The sequence below is a fragment of the Aegilops tauschii genome, chromosome 1 (genome assembly GCF_002575655.3).
Source record: "Aegilops tauschii subsp. strangulata cultivar AL8/78 chromosome 1, Aet v6.0, whole genome shotgun sequence".
NCBI lineage: Eukaryota > Viridiplantae > Streptophyta > Magnoliopsida > Poales > Poaceae > Aegilops > Aegilops tauschii.
The window spans coordinates 70,159,571-70,172,083 of record NC_053035.3 but is presented as its reverse complement, the minus strand read 5'-3'; the positions used below and the strand labels follow the sequence as shown (position 1 = coordinate 70,172,083).

The following is a 12,513-nucleotide window of genomic DNA, read 5'->3' as shown; positions in this document are numbered from 1 at the left end:
TGTTTTTTTGTTTCATTTTATCTTTTCTTTGCCTTCATTTTTTTACTTCTCTAAAAATGTGTGGATTTAAAAAAAAACTGAATTGCAAAAAATGTTCACTAAGTTGGGAAAATATTTTTAATTTTAAAGAATTCCCTCAAATTTTAAAATCAATCTTTAAGGATTTAAGATCATTAGGTTTCCAAACAATAATGAATTTGGAAAAGGTTTTTGTTTAAAAAATGTCCCGACTTTTATTAAATGTTCATGAATTTGAAAAAATGTTCTCGCATTTAGAAAATATTCAATAATTTCAAAAAATCTTTATGGATTCATAAGTTGTTTACCAATTCAAAAAATGATCATGAATTGTTAAAATGTTCCTAAAATTTAAAAAAACATCAATTTTAAAAATATTCATCACAAAAATGTTCGTAAATTTTAAGAATGTTGTAAAATTAAATAAAATCTTTACTGAATCAGAAAATATTCATAAAAGTAAAAAATATTTAAGAACTAATTTTTTTTGCCATCTTCGATAATCATTCCCAAATTTGAAAATGTGGAAATGAAAAAGGAAAGATAAAAGAGAAAAAATAAAACCAAAAAAATACACATTAAATATTCAGGAAATAAAATTTTAAAAACTAAAATAAAAAGAAAAAGAAAATGGAATAAAAGGCTGGTAAAAAGAAACACAGAAAAAGGTCCTGGGAAGGTTCTCGAACCTTCTCAAGAACGGCTGGAAAAAGACATAGAAAAACCCCGGAATGGGTCGGCCTTTGTAGCATGAGTACGCTAGTGCAGGTTTTCGTCGATATCCATAGACCAAGGCGGTATTAGAAACCACCAATCACTGGCCCCATTCCAAATAGCTAGCTATTCTGGTTTGCGGGTGACACTTCTAGCTATGTAAATAAACCAATAAACTAATCTTACCCATACAAAACAATTATTCTTTTTCTTTGCTGGGAGAACAATTATTCTTTCTGATGTATAGTACTATGTACTCTTTTTGACATACACAAACAACCAACAATAGACCACTTTGAAAATTATTACCCATACACAACAAATAGTTTTTCCATATAGTATTATTCTTTTTGATGTACACAAACAACTAACAAGAAAATCACTTTACAAATGACATCACATACACAAATAACATACACTGCGATTGACGTACACACAAGCATATGTATATTTATATTAGCTATGCATAGGAATGGTTTTAGAATGCTTGACTAGTGGTGGTTGACGGCAAAGCACTTCTCTCTGATCTCCCCCTCGTGACCAGTGAGCACCTCGACGTTGCCCATCTTGACCATAGCGGCGGCGAACTTGGCCCGCCACGCCTTCTCCACGGCGGCGTGGAACGCAACGATGCCGGCGGTCCGGGGGCTGGTGAGCAGCGTTTGGTCGGAGGTGAGCGGCACCTTACGCGCCAGCACGTTCTTGAAGTACTGGTTGTCGAACTCCCGCGGTGTGATTGGGTCCAGCGGCACCGTTGTGAGGTCGCTCGGGTTGTCCGTCGATGGAGGGCACTGTCGCCTCAGCTCCGCCGCGTAAGACTTGTCAATGGACGGGTCGGTCCGGCCGACCTCGCCGGAGAAGTTGTGGATACGCTGCGTGAAGGAGGAGCAGTGGGAGCGACCGATGGTGTGTGCACCTGAGAGCGTGACCATGTCGTCAGCGGAGAGTCCCTTGCGCTTGAAGCTGGCCACGAGCTGCGCGACCTCATCAGTTGGAGGCGGCACGTTGTTGTTGAGCACCTCGTCGGCAATTGACACGCGGCCGTCACGGCGGCCAGATGGGACACGATAGTTGATGCCGCCGGCAAGGTATGCCCCGTCGCGCGCCGCGAAGGCGAGCACGTCGGCGCAGGAGACGGTGCGCGGGCAGCTCGCCTCTAGGGCTGCCTTGGCCTCGTCGATGACCTCGAAACCACGCATGCTCGGGTTATTCGCCACCGAGTCCTTCTCCGCGGTGTTCCCCGGCGTCGAGTTGATCAGCAAAGAGCCGTCACAACCCTACACGTGTTGAACCACACAAATCCAACGGTCAGATCAGGTACATGGATGTACACGTGGTGGAATGCATGTATGATCGTTGCTTACCCTGACGAAGCAGTCGTGGAAATGCATGCGGATGAGGCCAGGAGCGAAGCCGGGGTTCCGGGCGACGGCGCGGCGGACGGCGTCGCGCACAATGTCCTCGGCCTGCGGGCACGTGTGCTTGTAGAACCCGACCTTCAGAAAGTTGGACGGCGGAGGCGATGCGTCCGCCACCGCCGATAAGGCGGCCACGGCGAGCAGCACCGCCGCAGCCCACGCAAACATTAAAGTGGAGAACCTCATGGCTGGAAGCTAATTCTCGAAGCAACTAACTATGGATCAGTTTGATCGCCCTAGCTCTCCAGATTCTTTACAAACTAGAGATGGATGTGGTGATTCATGGCTGGCTGGATATGTGTTTATATACTCATGCATCATGTAGCAGTTGGGGAAAAAATTGGCTATGCGTGTTGTGCATGGTACCGAGTCAACTAGAAGACCATATCCGCGTGTCTATATGAGCATGGTTCTTTATTAGCTCCTTCCGTCCACCTAACACCAGCTAAAGTAAACTTACTTACTCGTCCAGTGAACCGACCTCCATTCTTTTTTGCGAATATAAAGAAATCTATGCCGGAGCTCCGTTGGAATTTCTACTAGAAATAACGAATGGTTAAAAAAAGGTTCTATACATACAAAAGTTAAGACTTTCTTCCACGGAACTATTCACGGCATATCACACATTTTCCATTTGTTTTATACTCTTTCCTTATTCTTACAATAATTTTAATGCTCTTTTGAAGCATCTCGCGGGATATTTAAGCATGAAACATTCACTAGTTTTTTCCTTTTCCTTTTACATTTTACTATAGTCTATTCTTATTCTTATTATTTTTCCTTCCATGGATTGGTTGGTCAAGAATTGTCTTAGATTTTTTATTTTGACCTGATTGAAATTAAGTGGATGCAATGAAAAAAGAAATTAAATTACACTACTTAACTATTTCAATCTACTAATCTATTCTATGTAGATTCAAAGATAATATAATAGAAAGACTCTAAAGTGTCGTAGAAAAAACTATATGTAGTTCTTTCTACCACACTTTAAGATTCCAAGTCCAAGCGGACAAACTCGAGGAGAATCAAAACCCGAAAGACAAACTTAAAGAAGAAGAAGAAGAAGCACCGCCATCCGTCCGAGCGCCGCACCTCGGAGGACTAAAAAACCCTAACCTAAACTACTAACCGGAGCAGAGACATCGGGATTACCCTCCCCGCCACCGGCTGGGGAGAGGGAAGACGAATCCATAGGGCATGCTGAGAAAAGTGAATCGATAACCGGCATCCATTCGTGACGGCAAGTTTCGCCTAGCTCAAGGCAGTGCGTGCAAATTGATGAATCAATTTAGTAAAATGGCATCAAGTGAACGTTTCACGTGGCAAGATTCCATGTTAGTAGATATGCCTTTTTCACGTTTTTAGTAGTTAAATTTCAAGAATTTTGGTAGGCCAGTCTTGCATTTGTACCTACAAATTTCGAGAGCTTAAATGTTCGGCCTGACTAACTTCCTGGATTCGTCGATGTGTATGCTTGCAGAGTACTCCCTCTGTTCCTAAATATTTGTCTTTCTAGTCATTTCAAATGAACTATCACATACGGATGTATGTAGACATTTTAGAGTGTAGATTCACTCATTTTGCTTCGTATGTAGTCACTTGTTGAAATATCTAGAAAGACAAATATTTAGGAACGGAGGGAGTATAATATAACCTTTACAGTATATATTGTGGTCATCAATGCATGTATGTCACTACCTACTTAATGCTATACCCCCCCCCCCCCCCCCCCCCCCAAACCTTGCATTAGTTACACAGTCATCTTCCGCACAATGCGGGAATAATGGTTAGTATCTGTTGAGTTCTTCAGCAAAACAGAAAGGTTTTGAGACTAATTCTAGACACGGTCTCTTTACTGGCCGTGGATGCATGCATGACTGGGGCAGGCAAAAGTCGCGTTAGATCTACACCAACTGTTTATGATTTTCTTTTCCAAGAAGTTTCGCCCTTCTATGTAGTGATACGAATTGTTTATGAGTGGATCTCTTTTGTCTTCGTTTACATTTGAGCTTTCATGCACATTAGTCAAAACTCATGACATTATATCCCCTGTAGCTACATTGATTGATCGATCAGATAGATGAAGATGAGGTTGATGCAGCTACTATTCTCCAAAGACGACAGCAGCTAGAAGAGTACACGCACGCGGACGCGTCTTTGCATGATAATTTTATCGGTCTATCCACGGATTAACAACATCATGAAACATGTCAACTTTTTACCACGTCCAACTCTTCCCCTCCTCCAATAGTTAACCAAATCAATCGGTGTACTTGTATACCGCACCTAGAGTGGTCTCCAAGGAACGTTAACTAGGTTTTTAATTTCAGCGTGTGGATTTAGCGGGAATTTACCGAGATTTGCGTGTGGAGGCAAAAGCTAGCGGATCCATCTCCCTTTTTTTTGCAGGAAATACCATTTACGTGCCCAATGTATTGGAAATTCATATGGCAACGGCCTTTTAAGGTTTTGCCTAAATGCATGACTATTTCTCTGCACTACTACATTAAAAACCAAAATGTTGGAATTATTGTGATTTAGCCCATTATTATTTTTAGTATCTCATAGGGGAAAATCCGAGAGGCCCGCATGATCCATTCATGCATGATAAGAGAGAGTGTAAAGTTTAGTGTCATCATACTAGTGAAGGTGTTGGAGACCAACATATAAGGTGGGTTGTTTCACACACCAGTAAAAGCTTGACAAGAGGGCAGGGCCGGTCCTGAGATTCTGGGGGCCCGGGGCGAAAAAAGATTCGGGGGCCCTTTAATATAATGAGAACATCTGAAAAAATCGCTGAAACATTGGGTATCAAATCTGGTCGATCATTCTAATGATGTGCAAATTTTCATAAAGAAATGTCATCTGCACTGTCCTTACTGAAGAAAATACAGTCTAACCTACGATCCATTCAATCAGATTTTTATATAATTGGATTTATTGACTATTTTACTAAGAATACCGCGGATGTCATTTCTTCACCAAACTTTACACGGGAGTAGAACGGTCGACCATGTTTGATACCCTAATTAAATTCTAGGTTTTTTTTTGTCTTGATATTTTTTGAACCTTATCTTCATAGAGGGTTCAGGGGCACCCAAGAGCTACAAATCGTCTTCCTGACATAATAGCCAATATTTGTATATATAAGATATACCAAGAAAACATTTCAAATGCATCAATATTGCATCGACTAAGTTGTACATATTACGTTCAAAAATTCTGAACATTCTTAGATGCATAATTTCTTCTCAATGGATAAAATTGCAAGATGCATATATTCTTTATAGATTAGATGGCCATGCCGAAATTTGAAGAAACAAGTAGTAATTCAAAAATTACTCAATCAACAGAATAAATCTTACCGATGATAATGTGAAACTTGCAAATTACAAATGCATGAAGCTGAATAATATCTATCACTCAGCAGTGTCCAATCAGTCGATCATCATTCTGCTGTTGCAATATAAAAGACACAATATCGATGTCATCTATGAAAATCTGTAGATCACCAAGTCACATAAAGGCTATTAGGCTACCTTCTCTGCCATTCGTGATGTAGCCGCGCGGACAGCAGAAGACTGCCGACTGCCACCGGGCGTCCCTGTGGCCGGATGGATGTTGTTCGCCCTTTTCCTGGCGGCCGCTGCAAGGAGGTGAGCTAATGGCGATGCGATCAGGCAAGGCGACGGCGTCGTAATTAAGGCGATGACGCGATTAGGCAAAATAGCAATTAGATCGTGCGATTGATCAGCGCGAGCGTCGTGCGTGATTGGCAGCGTCGCTCGATTTCAGGAGTCCTCTGTGTGGGCTTACGGATCTGTTGGGCCAGGCACTGCATGGTGGAACATGCAACATCATTTTTTTTCCTCTATACATGCATGCCTGATTTGGGGGCCCCTTCCATCTCGGGGGCCCGGGGCGGCCGCCCCCCTGCCCCCCCTCAGGGCCGGGCCTGCAAGAGGGCATATACAATCATGCTCCTCCTTCGCCACCCACCTCGCCATGCCTCATGATCAAGCCGAGGCGCGGTAGGACCTATGCTGAACTCCGCCTCTTGTGACCCTATGCAGGAGAGAGGGCCGATCAGTTTTTTTTTGGGTAGCACTACTGGATTCTTTCTCCGGTGGTTGCGCGCGACTACTTCCTCGACGTCGACGACCTCTTCATCAACATGTCGCTCGCTGGTTATGGTACCGCTGCGTATGTGTTCTTATTGCTTCTGGATTATTAGCACCACCAATTGATCTGGACACGTTGCTTTCATCATTTCTACTATGCGTGCAACTATTGTTCGTTTGATCAGCATGTTCATTTTGTTTGTCATGATTTATTTATCACATTTTTGGATTAGATCATATGAAAAATTGATCAAATATTCAATAATCCAAAAATCTAATATGTGCAGACAATTTTCTTCAATTGCTTTCGCCGCTACCCTCAAACCTCCTCTGTTTGAGAATGTGAATTACAAAAGATGGTGTGCGAGGGCAATTCATTGGCTAATCACCATGAACTGTTTTCACGCCTTGAAGGACAAACCAGAGGGAACACTTGCTCTTGAACAGGAGCAAGTATTCTAGGTTACTGGCACCCTCTTTAGAGGTGCTATTCTGAGTGCTCTTGGCAGCAAGATCGTCGATACTTTAATGACCACTGAGGTTCACAAGGATATGTGTGAGATGCGCTTGAGGCCATGTTTGGGGTCTCAGATGCCGGAAGTGAATTGTACGTCATGGAGAAATATCATGATACAAGATATTCAATCGCTCACTAAGGAACTTGAGCATTTCAATTGTTCATTATCTGACAAGTTTATTGTCGGAGGAAATACCGCCAAACTTCCTCCTTTATGGATGAACCTCTCCACTTCCCTAAAACACAAGAGACAAGAGTTTTTCGTTGTCAATCTAATTGGCACTCTTGATAAGGAAGAGAAGTCGAGGCAAAAGATACATGTGCTCGAGTTTACAAGGGAAATTGTAGTGCCAATTTGGTGCACAAGAAGAATTTTCATCCCCACATTTTCAAGAAGAAGAATAAGCATGAGGGAAAGAATAAGTTCGAAGGAAAGAACAAGACCTCTTTGTCTACCAACTTCAAGAAGAAGGGGACTGGTAAGAAGAAAGAAGTAAGGAATGTTTGTGGTGCAGATGATCATTGGGATTCAGCCTACAAGAAGCATTTTCACATGTGTCAGCATGAGAACAACGAAAAGTCCAAAAATCTCTTTATTGGTGATACTGAGATGAAGGGTGGCGGGGATGGTAATGTTTCTACTATTCTTTTGGTATGTCATGCATCTGAATGGTGGATTGACACAGGTGCCAATATGCATGTGTGTGTGTGTGCTGATATTACTAAAAAAATCTTATCAGGTCGGAAGTACTGCTTACGTGCTGATGGGAAATGGGAAACATGCTACTATTAATAGTGTTGGTATGGTTGATCTGAAGTTTACTTTGGGAAAGACAGTGCGACTGAAGAATGTGTAGCATGTCCCTATGAAAAATAAAAATCTTGTCATTGCCTCTCTCTTATGTAGAAATTCTTATAAACCGATGCTTGAGTCCAATAAGGTTGTAATTATTATTATTTTTTGAAAAAAACCCATATATTAATTAATTAAACAAAAGGTTATTACAATCAGTCATTACAGCATACGCCACGCAGGGCGGAACAGAGTTGACAAGCAGCCCGTCGGAACTACTATTAAAACTGAACTTAGCAATCTCATGTGCCACCTCATTGGCACGCCGATTTATTTTCTAAAAACTCAAATTTTGAAACATCTTGATGATACTCAGAGCCTCTTTCTTCAGATCAACGAGAGGGGATCTGTCAAACTTGTCATTCGTAAGGAAAGAATGTACGAAAGCGCAGTCAGTCTCCAAAATAATAGACTGGTGAAGGGTAATACCGATATAAAGACCTACTAGGCAGGTGCGGAGCTCGCCTTCATTGACACTAGTACACTGACCAATAAAATCCCACGAGGACAAGATAATTTCGCCAGACGAATTCCTAGCGACAACCCCCACACTGGCAGCATCAATACTCTCCACAAAACTAGCATCGACATTGATCTTGATATAATCCGCAGAAGGCAATTTCCACACCTCATGCTCTTTCACCGATGCAAAATCCGCAATAACACCTCCCACCTTTTCCTTACCTTTGTCGCGAGAATCCAATTGTACCGCGTCGTGATTGGACGTATAAGAGGACCAATAATTTTCCACAAAAGTTGCCGAGTTAGAAATGGATTCCTTTCCCTTTCTGAAAATTAAATCATATCTCAGATGCAAAGCTCGCCAGAAAAGGAATAAGATTTGCTCTCGCTGCTGTAGGCTCAACTGGTCCAACAAACTCAAAAGCCAGTCTGGTCCCGAGCATTTGAATAACTCTTCATCTGAAATATTCCAAGAATCTCTCAAAAGCAACCGCAGAGGTCGAGCTTTAGGACATCTCACCAGAGCATGAAAAGTGCTTTCATCTTCCACACCACAAATAGAGCACATACCTGAGTTAGTCTGATGGTGTTTCACTCTATTTATTTGGACTGCCAAACTATTCATAGCAGCACGCCACGCAAAAATCCTAATCTTCTGAGGAATATTAGCCTTCCAGATTCACTACCATATCCTCCTTTCTCCCTCTCGTTCGTCACTAGATTGACCAAAGGTATCTTGACACTCCTTCAATTTAAGCGCAAAATTGTATGCACTTTTAACAGAAAATATACCATTCTTCTCGTAATTCCACGCAACAAAATCTCCCTCCCCATGGGCATGAGTACGAATCTTTAGAATCTCATCAGCATCATGTGGATAGAAAATATACTTCACTAAATTCTCATCCCAACATTTACTCGTGCTCATGAATAACTCAGATACCCATTTCAATATTTTATTATGCCTTTTTGCAGAAATTTTAGGCCATTGTTTTTGGGAATCCAATTGTCCCTCCAAATATTAATACTAGACCCATCACACACCCCTCCAAATGACCCCTTTCTTAAGCAGTTCCAAGCCATGCATAATACCCTGCCAAGTTACTGAAGAAGAATGCGGGCACACCGTATCCAAAATCTGTCCCTGAGGACAATACTTTGCCATCATCAACTTCGCACACAGTGAGTCCGGATATATTAATAAACGCCAAGCCTGTTTTGCCAAAAGAGCTTGATTAAAAAGTCTAAGATCAGGAAAGCCCATACCGCCTCTACCTTTAGGCCTTGTTAATTTGTCCCAAGCCACCCAATGTGTTTTCCTTCTATCTTCCTCATCTCCCCACCAGAAGTTCCTTATAATCTGGGATAATTCCTCACAAAGAGAAGCCGGAAATATAAAAATTCCCATGGCATACACCGGTAAGGCCTGAATTACTAATTTTATTAAGTCTTCCTTCACCCCACAAGATGCATATTTTTCAATCCAGTCAGAAAGCCTTTTCAGAAACTTGTCTTTAGTATACTGAAACTTATCAGCCTTCACTCTTCCCTCTGGGATAGGCAATCCAAGATATCTATCTTCAAACCCTTCCACTGTAATTCCTAAGATAAACATAGAAGCCACTTGATTTTCCATACTGCACTTTTTCCCAAACATAATAGAACACTTATCAGGACTTAATAACTGCCCAGTTCCCCTCTCATACACCCTCAGTATAATCTTAATGGTTATTGCTTGGTCGATCGAGGCCTTGAAAAATAACAGACTGCATCTGCAAATAATAAATGAGAAATACTTGGAGCTTGCCTATTCGAACGGAATTCCTTTAGAGCCCCCCCTAGCACACGCATCATTAAGGAGCATAGAAAGTGCCTCAGCAACAAACAGGAACAAGTACGCAGATAAAGGATCTCCCTGCCTGAGCCCCTGAGAAGGAGAAAAAGGCTCCAACAATTGACCATTAAACCGCACCGCAATTTTGACTGTAGTAACACACGTCATGATCCAATTAACCTGTTGCAGCGCAAAACCCAGAGTCCCCATCATACACTGCAAAAACTGCCAATCCACACGATCATAGGCTTTGGCAAGGTCCAGCTTATAAGCACAAAATTCCCCTCTTGAATCTCTCAGAGTACTCAACGAGTGCATAAGAATTTCCCTTGTAGAATCTAGGCATATGGTAGAAGAATAGAAAAATTGAATCTGAGCCATCAGATCAAGCATGGATGGTGCAGATTCTAGTGGAGACATCTAGGCCACTTAATGTACGATTCATGAAACCCCCCCTAATACTAGTTAGATATAAAACTTGACTTTTGCAGTAACCACCTCAACTTTCTCACATTCTGTAGTTTTGTCTTTGGTAACAAGACTGTTTCAAACCTGACATCGATGATGTCTCATTTTTTGCAGTAGAATCTCGAGTCTTTGTAAAATAAGACCCTTTTCATATATGCACAACGATGATGCCCCTCAACTCTTACTTTATAATATAATGTCCTAGTTATTCAAGAGAGTTGAATATGTTGGCCACAACCCCCCCATATATATCACAAATATTTAAGCACATGAGGAAATTAAGCCATCCCAGATCAAGCAAAACTATGTACCTCATACATGTCAAACTGGAAGCATCTGAGTGCATGAGGAAATAAAGGACTGAAGTTATCACTGCTCAACAAGCATTCGACTACATGAAAACAAAACACAAGAGGCATACATAGATCTTTTTAGTGCATTTGCAGGAAGACTGAGTATTAAGGACTCATGGTACATGCCAGAAGCGATCTATCATTTTGCCTCCTATTTTAGTGCTACTTGCTAATCAAGTTTCATCTAGTGGAAGCCTGAAATATATGACAATCTCCATGGACTCTATATACACTTCATCGGCTCAATCCACCTAGTTAAGCACAACAAATAAATAAGATTCTGATAGAAACATACATGAATTGCAAACAACACATTTTGAGAAGAGATGCAGTCATTATGTCCAGCTTTGTTTGCCACTCAACCTAGGATATATAACCTAGATGTCAAACTTAGGATGAAATTCCTCAAACATATCAATACACATGTCACCAACCAAAATAAAGTCAAAACATATAGAAGGACCAGATTGTACTTTATTCCATTTGCCACAACTAACTTAAGAAATACATCAACAAAAGCTTTTTTTACTGAAAAAGAGCTCAATAGTCATTGTTCGGATACTCCAATAGGCCATGGCACATGTAAAATACCTTGGAAAATTAGATACAAACAAAATGGGGATGAAAAAAATATATCTAGATACCTTGAGAAAATATGAAACATAGGTTCCAGGTTCACGGGGGTGAAAGCTTGCACAACCATGCATAGACTTCCAATCAATAGATTACAGTTTCAAGGAATTGGTAAAAACATAAATGATAAGGGGAAAAAGACATCAAGCAATTTAAAGGGAGTTTTAAGACAGTCTTACATATGTAGATTATAAACAAAGAATTAGATGGCATGCATTATACTACAACAACACAGGAAAATAATAATGAACAAGATGCTAGATAGGCTAACATCATCCAAGAACACTACAAAAAAAAGACACATCCGTGACATTTTGGGCCGAACGAATTTTTTTCCTGTCATGCTTATGACACTTCTATGACGATAATTGTGACAAAACCCGGTATCATCATAGATGTGGTGGGATCCTACTTCTATGACAAAAAATCATGACAGAAAATGGGCTTTTCGTCCTGGGCGGGCCGGAGACGCAACTGCATGACATTCTTTGGGCCGTCCATAACGGAAAAAATCGTGGTAGAAGCTAGGGCGAGGAAAATATCGGGGAGTTCCAGGTTACGGTGGGTGGTCGGGGGCCGAGCGATGCGCGTTTCTCTCATACACGTACGCGCGTGTGTGCGAGGCGTTGCGCTCTAACTGAACCCGACCGAGGCGTTGGGCTCTAACTGAACCCGAGCGATTGCACTAGCTACGTTACTGAACCCCGATCGTTCCCTTGCTGTTAACTGAACCCGAGTGATTCCTTCGCTACTGCTGCTAACTAAAGCCGATCGATGCTGCCTCTGGATGAACAGTGAGCGTTGTTGGGGGGGGGGGGGTTGGATGAACAGTTCCCGGTGGGGGGTTGGATGAACATGACCCCATGGTAGTAGAGGTCATTGCCGCTGGATGAGCAGGACCCCGATCGAGCCGGTTGGGGGTGGATGAACAGGACCCCGTGGAGGGCTGGATGAACAGGACCCCGTGGAGGGTTGGTTGAACAGTAGCCGGTGGAGGGCTGGATGAACAGTAGCCCATGGAGGGGTGGTTGAACAGGACCCCGTGGAGAGGGCTGGTTGAACAGTAGCCGGTGAAGGAGCGGTGGAGGTTGGATGAACAGGAGCCTGTGGATGAACAATCGC

General features: G+C 42.1%; 1 protein-coding gene across 1 annotated transcript; it reads right to left on the bottom strand.

Annotated features, from left to right (window-relative positions):
- Window positions 1-616: 616 nt before the first annotated feature.
- On the bottom strand, window positions 617-2,485 carry LOC109773055 (peroxidase 5). The gene is made up of 2 exons (XM_020331756.4): window positions 2,097-2,485; window positions 617-2,009 (listed from the first exon to the last, which is right to left on the bottom strand). Exons 1-2 carry the CDS (start codon window positions 2,334-2,336, stop codon window positions 1,224-1,226), a joined length of 1,026 nt encoding a protein of 341 aa, XP_020187345.1. The 5' UTR covers window positions 2,337-2,485; the 3' UTR covers window positions 617-1,223.
- Window positions 2,486-12,513: the final 10,028 nt, after the last annotated feature.